Source organism: Meriones unguiculatus, chromosome 12 (genome assembly GCF_030254825.1).
Source record: "Meriones unguiculatus strain TT.TT164.6M chromosome 12, Bangor_MerUng_6.1, whole genome shotgun sequence".
Taxonomy (NCBI): Eukaryota; Metazoa; Chordata; class Mammalia; order Rodentia; family Muridae; genus Meriones; species Meriones unguiculatus.
In genome coordinates this window covers 16,599,749-16,615,724 of record NC_083360.1, presented here as the reverse complement: position 1 = coordinate 16,615,724, position 15,976 = coordinate 16,599,749, and the positions used below count along the sequence as shown (strand labels likewise).

Below are 15,976 nucleotides of genomic sequence, written 5' to 3'. Positions count from 1 at the left end.
ATCCCTCATTGCTAAATACAGTATAATGCATCAATTACTTTAACCATGTGAATTTTACCTATTTCTCTCTCTGTGTTTCTTTGTGTTTATACTTTTCTCTGTCTGTCTGTCTTTGTCTCTCTGTGTGTATGTGCATATCTCTGTGTGTGTGGGGGGGGGTTCCTGCCTATATTGGCAGGTGTATTTGCACACGCATGCATAAATATACACAAGTTGTCAATATTGGCTATCTCTGTGTGTCACTTTCTGCCTTAGTTTTGATGGCAGGGTTTCTCACTGAACATGGAAGTTGCCATTTTAGATAGGCAGGCTGGCGATGAGCCTCTGGGAAGCATCTGCATACAGGAGACACAAATGCACACCAGCACACCTGGCGTTTATATGCGTATAGGGAATCTGAGCTCAGTTCTTTATACTTGGGCAATTAACTGAGCCATCTTCCCAGCCCCATTAACATTATTTTCAGTCAGTTAACCAGTCACCCAAATTGGGTCCATGCAATGTGTGAAACTGGCAGTATTTAGATTGATACTTGTGTGGTATTGATAATTTCTAAAAAGAAGTTATTTTGGATGTGAGACCAGGGATTTAGTTGCAATTGACTTAGTTCAATTGTTGGAAAATTTTATTATACAATAATGAAGAATTGGCAGCCTATTCAGGTTTGGAAAGTTGCTTTGCACTCAATAATACTTTTCACATACTTCTTAAACTCTTTATAATTCCAAGGAGGTATGAGCTTATGGGTGCCATATTATTTCCAGGGGAGGAAAAAAATAAGTTTTGCATAGTTTATAATGAGCTTAATTAGCGAGTCTCTTGTCACTGTGTTTAGATAATTAAGGTAAATATCTTTACCTTAGCTAGCAAAACTCACCATGAATAATGGCTCATAACAGACAATGCTTGCACTTTTTAATTAAAAAAAACAAGACAATATAGGCGTGTGATAATTATTCTTCTCAAATGGTGTCTCGTTAGTTTCAATGCTTGACACGTGGCAATGACACTCTCAATGTTTACACTGATGTGGGTCAGGGGACTTCTTGTTTGTCACTGCACCTTGACAATTCTCTTGAAAGTTTAGCCAACTTCTCAGCCTAATTTTATCATGCAGAGAAGTCTTGCTAATAGAAAAATAAAATCAGAGTGCATGACTTTGAATCTCAGCATTTTCAAAGACTAACAGTGTGGCCTTGTATCAATCAATACTTCTGTGACTCAGTTTCTTCATCCATAAATAATAGTGATACTAGCTTATACTTCATAGAACCAGCATGAAGTTTAAATGAGATAGTACATGTACAAAGTATTCATAATAGTCACAGAAACCTATTAGATATTCAGTGATTATTAGTTGTCATTACTGTTCTAATGCTTGAATTTCATCTAATAGTTTGATCCAATAGCTTAAGCCATGAAAATATCTCAGGCTTAGGAGTTAAATTAATTCGATGGAGTTTTTTCTTCCCATCTAAATTCTACCCCATCTGGACACAAGTGCTATGTGTAGAAGTAGTCCAACATATTCAAATATGGAATTCAAGGCATTGTTATTCTGCAGATCTGTATGTGTGAATAGTAGTCTCTGTCAGTGAGTCCTCTAAGACTAGGGGTGGAATTCGGTGAATGAATTTTCCCTATGAAAGACTGAGGGATCAAGCACCCCATTCGCTCAAAAGTAACAGCAATCTCAGGTCGTTTTGGTATGCACCTCCCTGATGGCTAAGGACATTGAGCATTTCATTAAGTGTTTCTCTGCCATTCTATATTCCTCTACAGAGAATTCTCCGTTTAGCTCCGTACCTCATTTTTTAATTGATTTGTTGCTGTTTAACTTCTTGAGTTCTTTATATATTCTGGATATCAGCCCTCTGTCAGACATAGGGTTCGTGAAGTTCCTTTCCCAGTCTGTAGGCTGTTGTTTTGTTATGATGACAGTGTCTTTTGCTTTATAGAAGCTTTTCAGTTTCATGAAGTCCCATTTATTAATTGTTGCTCTTAGAGCCTGTGCTGTTGGTGTTCTGTTCAGGAAGTTGTCTCCTGTACCAATGAGTTCCAGGCTCTTCTCCACTTTTTTCTTCTGACAGGTTTAGTGTGTCTGGTTATATTGAGGTCTTTGATCCACTTGGACTTTAGTATTGTGCAGGGTGATAAGTATAGATCTATTTGCATTTTTCTACAGGTAGACATCCAGTTAGACCAGCACCATGTGTTGAAGATGCTATCTTTTTTCCATTGAATGGTTTTGGCTTCTGGTCAAAAATCAAGTACCTGTAGGTGTGTGGGTTTATTTCTGGGTCTTTAATTTGATTCCATTGATCTACCTTTCTGTTTCTATGCCAATACCATGTAGTTTTTATTATTATTGCTCTGTAGTACAGCTTGAGATCAGGGATGGAGATATCTCCAGAAGATCTGTTGTTGTAAAGAATTGTTTTGGAAATTCTATGGCTAAAATAAAAACTCAAGTGACAACACATGCTGGAGAGGTTGTGGAGAAAGAGGAACCCTCCTCCATTGCTGGTGGGAATGTAAACTTGTACAACCACTTTGGAAATCAATCTGGTGCTTTCTCTGACAATTAGGAATAGTGTTTCCCAAATCAATGTTTCTCAGTTGAGGAATGGATACAGAAATCGTGGTACTTTTACACAATGGAATACTACTCAGCAATTAAAAACGAGGAAATCATGAAATTTGCAGGCAAATGGTGGGACCTAGAAACGATCATCCTGAGTGAGGTATCCCAAAAGCAGAAAGACACACATGGTATATACTCACTTATATATACTTATAAGATAGGATAAAAATACTGAAATCTATACAACTAAAGAAGATAAACAAGAAAGAGGACCCAGGGTACGATGATCAATTCTCACTTAGAAAGACAAATGGTATAGACATTGGATGTAGGAGCAAACAAGTAACAGAACAGGAGCTTACCACAGAGGGCCTCTGAAAGACTCTACCTAGCAGTGTGTCAAAGCAGATATTAAGACTCATAACCAAACCTTTGGCAGAGTGCAGGGAATCAAAAAGAGGGGGGGGAGTTAATATGACCCAGAGAGGACAGGAGTTCCACAAGGACCAAATATATGTGGGCACAGGGGTTTTTTATGAGACTGTTTCTCCAAACAAGAACCATGTATAGATGCAACATAGAGCCTCTGCTCACATGTAGCCCATGGTAGCTCAGTATCCAAGTGGGTACCCTATAAGGGGAACAGGGACTGTTTCTGACATGAACTCAATGGCAGGCTCTTTGACTCCTTCCCCACCCCCCAGAGAGAAGCAAGCCTGCTAGGCCACAGAGGAGGACTTTGCAGCCAATCCTGAAGACACCTGATAAACCAGTATCAGATGAAAAGGGAGGAGGTTCTCCCCTATCAGTGGACTTGGAAAGGGGCAGGGAGGAGATGAGGTTGGGAGGGTGGGATTGGGAGGGAAAGAGGGAGCGGGATATAGCAGGGATAGAAAGTTAACAAACTGTAACTAATATTTAAAAAAAATTAAAAAAATTTAATAACTAAAAAAAAATAAAAGGAAAAGGAATAGTGTTTCCTCAAGATCCAGCTATACCACTCCTAGGCATATATTCAAAAGATGCTCAAGTACACAAGAAGGACATTTGGTCAACCATGTTCATAGTAGTTTTATTCGTAATAGCCAGAACCTGGAAACAACCCAGATGTCCCTCAATAGAGGAATGGATACACAAATTGTGGTACATTTACACAATGGAATACTACTCAGCAATTAAAAACAAGGAAATCATGAAAATTTCAGGCAAATGGTGGGGTCTAGAAAAGATCATCTTGAGTGAGGTATCCCAGAAGCAGAAAGACACACATGGTATATACTCACTTATAAGTGAATACTAGACCTATAAGATAGGATAAACATACTAAAATCTGTATACCCAAAGAAGCTAAACAAGAAGGAGGTCCCAGGGTAAGATGATCAATCCTCACTTAGAAAGACAAATGGGATGGACATTGAACATAGGAGAAAACAAGGAACACGACAGGAGCCTACCATAGAGCATCTCTGAAAGACTTTACTTTGCAGTTTATCAAAGCAGATGCTGAGATCTTGGGCAGAGTGCAAGAAATCATATGAAAGAAGGAGGAGTTAGTAAGATCTGGAGAAGACAGGAGCTCCACAAGGATCAAACATATCTGGGTGCAGAGGTCTTTTCTGAGATTGATTCTCCAACCAAGGACTATGCATGAATATAACCTAGAACCCCTGCTCGGATGGAGCCCTTTGAAGCTCAGTATCCAAGTGGGTTCCCTAGTAAGGGGAACAGGGACTGTCTCTGACATGAACTCAGTGGCTGGCTTTTTGATCTCCCAACTCCTGAGGGAGGAACAGCCTTAACAGGTCACAGAAGAGAACATTGTAGCCAGTCCTGATGATATCTGATAAGCTAAAGTCAGATGGAAGGGGAGGAGGACCTCCCCATCAGTGGATTTAGAGAGGGGCAGGGAGGAGATGAGGGAGAAAGGGGGGGATTGAAAGGGAATGAGTTGGGGGCCATAGCTTAGATATAAACTATAATTAATATAAAAAATAAAAATTTAATTTAAAAAACAACAGCAATCAACAACCAATGAGTTCTCTTTCTCCCTGTTAACTATACTGGAAATTATTGCCTGGAATGAGAAATACATACATTATATAGCAATTTGTATATTGTTAATTATTTAGTTTAATCTCTATATCCAGAGAAGTCACGTACACGCCTCAAGTGCTTTGTGTATGATGGCTGTCCAGTGGATATTTTGGGGCACGTAATTCTGACTTGAGCTTATTCACTCACCCCTTTAATATCTACTAATTGATGTTCCTGTAACACAAGCAGAGTTGGTCTAGAAACTTTCATTTCCCCCAAGATATTATAGTGCTTTATGTGCTTAGAGTGACACACTTAATCCTTCTACTGTAAAGAGTGAAACCCGGCAACACACACTTGCACTAGCAAGTCTTTCTCCAACTTATTGCTTTAAGCTAAGCATTCTTTATCTGCCTGCAAGAAACTCTCCTCAGTATGTCTATGTTGACATCCATTCAGAACACTAAAAGCCTTCCTTGCTCAGTAAACTGCCAGGAAGCTGACACAATACACATTATGCAGGGACTTCTAGATATAAGAAAAAGTATTTTATTTTTGTGTAGGACATAGTGAGATGTGATGATTTATTGGTACTTCATTGTTATTGTTCATAACTTGAGAAACCTGTTGCTATCAGACTATCAACCCAGAATAAAAGCTGATTCCATTGAAGACGAAGACAGTTACAATATGAATCTGCTTGCCATCGGAGATTGTGTTCTTCCTGAAACCATTTTTCCTTTGCAGGCATCACTGTGAGCTGTAATTTGCATGCATCGTATTAATTTTTAAATGGTAAGTCATCATTCTTAGAAATATCTCATTGTCTTCAGTGACGTACCTTTATATTTATGCATTCAATTAACAGGAATAATCAAAGAATTTTTAAGTGCCAGAAAGTGATTTTTCTGCCTCAAATCCCTTCAGATTTGTGAGAAGAATCCTTTGCAATGTAGATTTCTCTCTTTAAGTAGACATCTTCTAATGCAAAAATATTCTCTTTCAAATAAAATTAGCATTTTAATGTAGAGTGCAACCTAAGCTGTAGTATGTAATAACTTTCATTAAAAAATAAATAATAGCAAAGATTTCCATTCATTTTTAATCTTTGATATTTATACCTGCTCTTACGTTGGTAGACACAAAGACAGTACACAAGGTCTTTCTTTAAAAATGTTAAAGTAATTTAGCTTTACATCATATACATGCAATCAGATAGACAGATGGTACCAAATATTCTCTCTCTCCCTCTCTCTCTCTTTCATTTTAATTTTGGGGATCAAATTCAGGGCCTTAGAAATGCTAGGCAAGCCCTCTTTCTTTGATCTATACCTCAAATTATTCTTTCATTAATGGGCTCATTACAACACTACAACTGTGGCATGTGTTGTATCATAGTTAGACTCAGCTGTCAACCTGAACCCTGGGAAGAGGGTTGAATTGCTCAGGTCCGCTTCTTAATTGCTATTTGACACAGGAGGATCCTATCCACTGTGGGCAGTGCTATCCCTAGGAAGATGAGCCTGGATGTATATAAAAAGATGTTCGAGCAAGCCAGTAAGCAGTGTTCCTTTCTAGTTTCTGCTTTAAACTGCTGCCTTGAGTTCCTGACCTGAATTTCCTCAATGATGAAATATGACCTGGAGGTGTAAGAAGAAGAAATGAACTCTTTTCCTCTCTTTTTTTTTTTTTTTTTGTCAAGAGTGTTTTATCACAGCAAGAGAAACCAAACTGGAAAAGGTGGATATAGCGCATGCTTCTTCTCGGCATTGAAGTCACGAAGGGTAGAAGAGTTGTTGTTGCAACAAATCTATATACATCTAAGAAAGCATCCTTTTGGTTTATTGGCATTTTAATTCTTAAAAAAAAAAAAAACCTTTACTTAAACTTCACTTTTGATAACAAATGCACAGAGTTGTCTTAAAATCACTGAAATACTCAAAAGTAAATGGATTACACATCAAAACAAAACATGTTTTTTATATGAAACAATTAACATTAACAATTAACATGGGTACACTTCAGAGGTAGTTTTATAATTATTACTCAAAATACTAGCCACCATGTGAGATGGTATCTTCACCATTTTATTTCCTCAGTCCTTCATTTGTTCATACATTGCTTTAATGCAACAGGTATGTATCAAGTTTTGTTATTCACTGTGAAGACAACAGTCAACAAAATGGTGGAAAACTTTCTCTTCTTTGGAGCTGACATTCTGATGATGTGAAAAGATAGTAAGCAATTAGAAGAAGTGTGCACTGGGAAGAATTTAATCCTAGTCCCAGGAATGTGTGTGCTCAGTTAGGGCCCAGAAGCAACAATGTGATGATACTGCTCTTTGGGTTAAATATCAAGAAGGGCACATGGCTAGAATAGAAAGAGAAAGAGAGATTGTGGAAGTCGAAGGTAGAAGGAGGAAAGGAGAGAGGGAAGGAGGGAGGGAAGGAGATAAATAGAGAGAGAAAGAGAGAAGAGAGAATATGCCCTGGGGGGGCGTGGCAGTGACCATGATGGCAGTGCATGTTGTGACACGTACTTTGCATTTTGGAAGCTTTCAGGAGGAACTGTGACCCAATCTGGCCTGTATTTTAACAGGTAAGTTGACCATGTTCAGGAGAAAAGGTATCAGCCAGAGGGGCCAGTTCAGATACTCTGAGCTTACTTTGGCAGGCAATTGTTTTGTTTTGTTGTTTTAAGTGATGAGTGTCTTAGAAAGGTAACAGCTGTGTAAATGGCAAAGTCTACTGTGGCCACAAGCACAGGAGGCCACAGTAGTTGCCTGCTGTGTAGAAGAGATTTGAGAGCTAAATTGCAGGGCTAGATATTCTCCTTAACTCTTCCTGTAAAATTTTCCTACACTATAATTTATGCCCTTGCCAGGTTCTATTCTATGACTATTCCTGGAGATTTGAATCCTATGTGTGCTAAGCACTCTGTATTAAGAAAGCTACTAAAGTTCTCTCTTTGCAAGAGCTTTCTTTGCATGTAAAGTTCTAGCCTTTGTTACACTAAAAAAAAAAACAAACTCCTCTACCTTCTCTGCCTCGTACTGTTTTTCTGCTTTCTTCAAACCTCTTTCCTTTCCCTGCCAAGCTGTCTTCAAGTGCTTTCCCTATTGACTGTTACCTTTCTGTATACTTCCCATTTACCCTCTTACATTTTGTAGTTGGAGCTCTGTCTACACCTGACATCCCCCATGAAGGTTGTTCAGCGCCGGCTCAACAATGATCTCCATGTCCTCCATACTGTCAAATTCTGAGAATGGATTCATATCCTTGTCTTCCTGGAATTCCTGGAGGACCTGAAGTTAATGTCAGCTCTTCTTCAGGGACTTATTTCCTTCCAGTGCTCTGACCCTCATGCTTGACTCACAAGGATGTCCACGTTGTATCAACATCCCATTCCAAGTAATCTCGACGTAGGTCAGCTCACTACATCATTGTTAATAAGTTCCAAATCTCTGTCATTTTCTCTGACTTCTCTTTTGATCTTCAGATTTTTACTGATTTTTTTAATTAATTAATTTTTTATTAATTGGTTTTTATTGGTACTAAATGTTCACAGACTGCTCAGATGTAACTTGTTCAAAGTTGAGATCATTATATCCCAATTCTTCTTGTAACAAATTACCTCCTGTTTATGAGAGTTCTGGACATTATCACCAGGCTTTACTCTCTTTTTATACCATACAAGTCAGCTACTTACTAATATCCTATGAGCTTCCCACCTTTGTTACTATGCTCTCTCTTTATTGACATTCCATTTTCCTAGACTGAGGGCTCTTTGCTGCCTTCTAAAGGTGAAAGACATCACCCTGAACAGGAAAGCTCCTGAGAAGATGATGAGGCTGGATATAAGCTTATAATATCTTTCAGAACTGAATTTGCCTCTTAACGTTAATTTGCATATGTATAGAAAAAATCACAGGGAATGGGCTGAGTGAAGGAGGATAAGGCATTCTAGAACTAGGCATACGTTGGATCCTCCTGCATTGTCTACAGGGTTAGCTCAGATCAATTTACTGGAATAGCCCCTTTTTAATTGTCCATGATTCAGCAGAACATCTAATTATGTCTACAGCTGGTTCCCATAGTACTCTTCTTAACTCCACATCTTCCAAGTCATATTTTACATTGACTCTGATTAATATTGTCCCTCTGCTAATTAGATTTTAGTGTATATATATTTGATGAAGGGCACATCCTTTTGCTCTGGCTGAGCACACACTGGTCTCAAAAGACAAGTTGGAAGAGACACAATGCCACCTACATCTCTTCACTCACCTCTATCATGTAGGCAGCCCCATCATAATACCCTGAGTTTTATTGTATCTAAAATTATATCTTGATTTTTACTCATTTTTTTCAGGTGACAGGTTACTGGAAGAAGTTACTGGAAGGAAAAGGAAATAACATAAAGTAGACTAGCTAGAGCTATACAAAAAAACTAGGTTATAACCCAGATCTGCCACTGAGATGATGTGTGACCCTGATCGAATCATTTAACTTCGCTAAGCCCCAGATTTCACATCTGTAAATTGAAGGTAATTGCATTTGCCCTAATTTTGAGAGATGAGAAAATCAAATGAGTACCACAATGAACATGATAGAGCCTTAAGCCATTTTGAGGACCCCTGATAAAGGTCAAAAAGCAGTGTGCATGTGAGAGCAGTCATCATTCAGGGCACATGGGATTACTCGCATTAAACTGAGAAATAGCCCTTTAGAGATTCAATGTTGTGAATGTAGCTTAGTTTTATAATGCACTCGAAATTCTATGAGCTTCTATGCTGTGCATTAATTATTTTACATGAATATTAAAAATGTAGAGCCACACAATGAAAGATTTAATCCAATTCAAGATTGCATGCCTAACTCTAAGTCTGAGAATATGTTAACAAGTCCACATTTGTACCTACCTCCCTGTGGAAAGAACTGAGAGTAAATCTCCTTGAAGGTTTCTTCATTAACAACACCACTGGGGCATTCCTAGAGAAAGCAGCAAAAAGTAGTATGAGCAAAGTCTTCATAAAAGTGATTTTGTACATTTTGAATAGAACTGAAGGCTGTGCAAAGATGCACCAAGTAGATTAACCATCATTTACACACACACACACACACACACACAGGATTTTTGGAGAAACTGTTCTTTTTCTCTCCAATTCGAGGAATATAAAACTGAAGGTTTAAATATCTTTTCATATGGAGTACTACCTTCATTTGCTTTCAATTGCTGTAATAATGATCATTACCAAAACAACTTTGGGAGGAAATGGTTAATTTTACCTTCCAGCTTACAGTCTATCACTGAAGAGCCTCAGGAAAGGAACCTGAGAGCAGGATCCCAAGGAGAAGAAATGGAGGAGTTCTGCTTACTGACTTACTCTGTAAGCTTGCACAGCCTACTTTCTTAAAGCACCCAGGATGACCAGCTCAGTAGTGACAATTTCCTCAGTGAACTGGGCCCTCTCACATCAATCACTAATCAAGAAAAAGCACCACAGACTTGCCCACAAAACAAACTAATGGGGGTGATTCCTTAAATGAGGTTTCTCTTTCCCAGGTAGGTCTAGACTATGCCAACTTAACAAACAAAACAGAAACAAAACAACAAAACCTACAAGTACAAAAGCTAGCCGGGAAAGCACCAAAACTGGTCTGGCATTAGATGGATTAGATTGTGTAAAGAGCATGCATGTTTGCTATCAATGAGGTAACAGGACATCGCATTGTCTTGATTTTTTTTGGCATGCCACTGAGATACTGCGATACACTCCAACAGTCAATGATGGATCTTTGTTTTATGACTTATAGTGCAAATGTTTTTTTTTTAAATTCATATAGTATTGGCTTCCATTAGGAAATGATATTGATTATTATATGTCTAAAGTAGCTCCTCACCCCCCCCAAAAGAAAAGCTTCAAACACGAATGTGATTCCTAGTATTAAGTTGCTGTTCTGGAGCACAGAAGGATATGGACATTTAAAAGTGACCTTGTGTAAGAAAGGACCTTCTGAACTGTTGGAGAAGTTGGCTTTCAAAGCAACAGAGCTGACCCAACTTTAGTACAACTCCATCTTTCTAGTCTTCAAAGGGCTGCTGAGATCCAATGGGTGCTGACCCAGGAATAGCATCACCTTGTTGATCTGTGAGGGACACTAGGCAAGGCTAATTCTCTAAAATTAAAATTTGCATTTCTGTAAGCGTAAAATTTCAGAAGAGTCTGATATTGTCTAGGACCTGCAAAGGACTAAGCTAGCAAAGCACAGACTGGGAAGAGGAGCTCTGTTCATTCTGCAGAGGGACACAGAAGTTGGCTCAGGGGTCAGTGGAGTAGCTGCCGTGTGAGAACTGAATGATGAGCATTCCACGGCAGCTCACATCAGTTCACACGTGGATGCTGACTATTCACCCTAGGAGGGGAATCAGTGAGCTCTCATCAGTCATTCTCAGGTGATTCTCATAGCTCCATAGTACAAACTCATTTTTGCTTCAATTGTCACAGCTCATTTGCACTCTGAAATTCCTCTACAGCTAGTTCCTTTGCTAGGGGAGACCTAGGGGCATGCTGAAATCCTAACAGGCCAGATATTAGACATGAACACATGCTCTATGTACTTCAAAATTACTCTATTCTTGTTCTCTTGGCAAATATATTTTATATGCTATAACAATAACAGTAACAGGAGGTGATGTTGGAGGACAAAAAGGGACAGTGGATATAAATACAGTACACATTTGCAAAATTAAAAATAAAACTAAAAACTACTTATTACCAAAAACAACCAACGATCCTTTTAAGCCTTAAAATCATTTTTCACTTTATTAATAAGCTTGTTTGACTACTGTGGGCTTTGTTTATTCCAGTAAGCCAGTTAGTTCTCCACCTGAAATGAGCTCCCTTGGGAGCATTTTCTGTTTTCTCATTGTTCCCATAAGAGGTAAGACCTTTGCTGTGCAAACAATTTAGACTGATAGCTTTGATGTGACTTTTTGTTTACAGAACCTGTCAACATATTACTCAGTCTGTGACAGGTAGCCAGAATATCTCCATTCTTGTACAGGGATGGACCAGAGAGCACTCGGTTATCCAATGAGGCAGAGGGGAAGATGTAAGTGGGCTTGGGACTTTTCCAGTTTATTAAGTTCTTTTTAAATGAGAAGAGCTCTATGGAAACAATAGTGACTCCAAATCTAAGAATATTGAAGCAAAGAAAAGAGAAACAAATAAATAAACATGAAAAACAAAAACTCAAGCAAACAAACAGGCCAAACAAACCATGTTTTATGAGCTGCTTTTTTCTGGGACTGGAATAAGGTCTAGCCTCATTCTGGGTGGTTCAGTAAATGTATTTATGAATAAAATTTACACTTATATTGGTGACTTTTTCTAAAGGAATTCATTGTCTTCAATGCTGGTGAGTTTCACTCTGTCTCATTAAAGAATTGAAAAGAGCAAGTTTTATCGTCTTTCTGTTTTTTTACATATTAAAGTTTAATTTTTAATTTACTATGATAATTACATTTTTGTTGTGCTAACATAATTAATAACATACCTTACTAAAATAATATATTAATTTTAGCAAATTTATTGATAAAGTATTAACATTTAGCATACACTTCTTTTTTAAGTTTATTTTTTATATTTATTACTGTTTATTCACTTTGTATCCCAGCTGTAGCCTCTTCCCTCACCCACTCCCAATTCTGTCCTCCCTCCCTTCTCTCCCATGCTACTCCCCCAGTCCACTGATAGCGGAGGTCCTCCTCTCCTTCCATCTGACCCTAGCCTATCAGGGCTCATCAGAACTGTCTGCATTGTCTTCTTATGTGGTTTGGTAAGGCTGCCCTTCCCGTTCAGGAGAAGGTGCTCAAAGAGCCAGCCACTCAGTTCATGTCAGAGACAGCAGAGCCTACAGAGGGCCTTTGATACCCTATCCAGCAGGGTATCAAAGCAGATGCTGAGACTCATAGCCAAACTTTGGGCAGAGTGTAGGAAATCTTATGAAAGAAGGGGGAGATATAAAGACCTGGAGGGGACAGAAGCTGCACAAGGAGAGGACCAGAACCAAAGAAATCTGGGCCCAGGGGTCTTTTCTGAGACTTATACTTGAACCAAGGACCATTCAAGGAGATAACCTAGAACTCCTGCACAGAGGTAGCCCATGGCAGCTCAATGTCCAAGTGGATTCCCTAGTAAGGAGAACTGGGACTGTCTCTGACAAGTCTTACAGTCTTAAGGGGATTCCCTAGCAGACTGCCTTAGACTTCATCTGCAACATGTGTGCATCTCTGGCTCATAAGGATGCGGTCTGAGCTGAAAACATTTCCTAATTGTACATCCTGCTGGCCTCCCACTTCAGAATTTGTATTGGTCCAGGCTACAAGGTATTTTAGCTGCCTGTCAATCAGTCAGTAAGTTTGTCTTTCTCCTCGCCCCTTCTTCTTCCTCCTCTTCTGCTTCTTTTCTTTCTCCCATTCTTCCCCCTTTTCCTTTTGTTCTTTCTTCCTTGCTGTCTTCTTCTCTTTGTGCATATATGAATATATGGGTAATATATGAAAGAGTTAAAATCAACACCTACAACTTATAAAAGAAAAATGAAGTAGCACATCAACACCTAATCACGTAAAAGTTTTGATTAAATAACTCTTGTTGGCAGTAGTGCTTCTATTATAAGAGAAAACGAACACTTTGTGGTTGGACCCTCTTGCACACATAGATTGTGATTTATTAGCTACTTAACTATAAACCATCTGTTCGTGGCCACAAAGGGAAAGAAAATGTTTGGCTGCCTGCCATCAGGTGGACAATTTTTGCACTGTCAGATTTGGAAAACTTTCCCACAGTTAAAGTGATGCCGGCAGAAGCCGAGGGCCAAATTTGCAGGGCTGCCTATCTTCTGTAACCTTGTCAGCTGCCTTTTGCTTTAAGGTGTATTTGATAAATATATTTTATAGTATGAACAGATTGTTAGAAATTGATTGTCTCATAAATGTTTGTTTTACTCATATGTTTTTGTCTGGTGAAACTGTTTTTCAGAAAAAAATCAAATGCTTCATTGATTTTGAAGGTAGTAGGTATCATATCCATTTCATATTTATTACATTAATTTTCAATTCTAAAATTACACGTTTATACAAATTCTAGAATCTGGTTCTATAGTAAGAAACAAGACAATGCTCTTTTCCTTACAGAGGCTCAAGAGTTTTATTCCTGTAAAATTGTTTTAAACCCAGAGACACATTAGTGCTGCTAACACACTCTTAAGTGTGTGGCCATCCACTAGAGTGTGTTAGAGCCTACTAGTGCCTACATCTTCAAAGGAAACTAACGCTCCCTCTCCTGGAAGGTATCAATTGAAAGTAGCTCTTCAGCTAGGAGTGGGATTTCATGCCCAGCTTCTCCATCCATGCTGGAATTTTGTCTTGCTTGCACTTACACGGATCTTGGGTATAGAATCACAACTGTTGTGCGTTTACAGAAATATCTGCCCCTTTTGTCTGAACACCACCCCCTTGCAGCCATCCACTTTCTCTTGGTTTCACAGTCTTTCCCTATAACTTCAGTATGTGATCTTTTCTCAAATACTGTCAAGTTATGGAAAGTAACCAGTAGCATTGATAAATAACCTGTAACATTTGGTAAGTCTATGGAACCTCACTGGTTAACAACATCAACACAGGTAAATTATTTCTGACATTGAATTTTCTATTTGTTAATCTGTGGTATCTACTAGGATCATTGCCACCCTTTTGGAGGGTAACTTTACTTAAGTTATATATTATATATATAAGTTATATATACAGTAAGTTTATTTAAGTTACATAGTATATATATATATATATAACACACTGTAGGAAGTTTCTCTATCGGTACTATTTCATATTACTTGTCCAGAAAGTCTGTAGGATTAGTTATCCCTTCTTTGACTCTTGTATCTAACTCCCAACTCCACTTCACACTTGCTCTTCTAATATCTATCATTACATAGCTGTTTATATCTTCTGTCTTCTGATAATATATCATGGCACTTTAATGATTTCTTATTCCAAATGAGATGTTATTTCAAGTGAGATGCACATATAAAAAAAACCAAGACAATGTAGACATATGAGAATAAACATACAATAATTGTTTTTCTGAGCTGAGTTACCTTATTCGAAATGGTTATTTCCAAATCCATTTATTCAAACTATTTATATCATGCTGGGAATGGAATATAGGTTTTCATGTATGCATAGTGTACACTTTACCAATTGAACTACACCTTCAGCCTTCAACAAGTGTTACTGCATGCCTTTAGTTTTTACAGATTTATTTAGTTTACCTTATGTGTAGAGGTTTTTTGCCTGCATGCATGTATGTGCATCATTTGCATGCCTATTGCCTGTGGAGATCAGAAGAGGGCACTGAATAACCTGCCTGGGACTGGAGTTACAGATGATTGGGAGCCACCATCTGGGTGTTGGGAATCAAAAAATAGTCTTCTGCAAGAGCAACAGCGCTCTTAACCACTGAGCCAATTCTCCATTCCCACTAAATGTTTTTTAAAAATCTCTTTGGCTCCTATTGTTCTGAGCATCCAGATACAGAAGTGAGTTCTAACTGACTGCATTTTAATTCTTGTATAACATAAAGTCCAATAGAAACAAACCTATACTTCTTTGATTCCATCAATTGGCTTGCATTTCTATTTTACATTTGAATCATTTTGTACCCTTCCCACTTTAGGTCTTTAATCATAGTCTCTGAAGGATTATCTGTGGAAATATCCCCTTTCGTAAAAGCATATAATATCTATTTGGAAGCAAGATTCTCACATCATGTCTGTGATAGGGAAAGCTACACACAAAAGAACGTAATTTCAATTACAAATTGGAGACATTGATTATTAATTATACACACACACACACACACACACACACACACACACACAAATACACACAGAGAGAGGGGGATTGCGATTTTTATAGGAACTGTTGCCTTTAGTTCATTAAGGACCATTCTATCTTCTTCCTCACTATTTAGTTGTTCCTGTCATGAGGAGCTGGGGCTTAAACACACTGTGGCAAAGGTTTGACAGTTAGGCTCAAGAGTTCTGAAAGTGGTGCTCCGTCAAAGATTAAGACGGTAGAGGTTTCCAAGTGTCTTATGCTAACGTGTGATGACAATTGTGTTTCCACTATTGCTCTTCAAACCCCTCATCATGATTATGGTCACAATGCAATAAGCATGGAATGTTATTTTCTTGTACATAGCTGGGGTAATTTTGTCAGTTAGTGATGAGTTCTCTGCCCTTTATACCCATGCTACTAATTGCCACTTTGGTTATATCAACAGTATCACGATATATG

At 38.3% G+C, this 15,976-nt stretch overlaps 1 protein-coding gene across 6 annotated transcripts in view; it reads right to left on the bottom strand.

Moving 5' to 3' along the window:
- Kcnip4 (potassium voltage-gated channel interacting protein 4) overlaps window positions 1–15,976 on the bottom strand; it is a 1,134,333-nt gene that overhangs the window by 17,883 nt on the left and 1,100,474 nt on the right. For all 6 annotated transcript variants that reach the window (XM_060365333.1, XM_060365337.1, XM_060365336.1 and 3 more), the window contains one exon: window positions 9,540–9,609. In XM_060365333.1, the coding sequence (XP_060221316.1) occupies window positions 9,540–9,609 (70 nt within the window). The remainder of the gene's footprint in view (window positions 1–9,539; window positions 9,610–15,976) is intronic.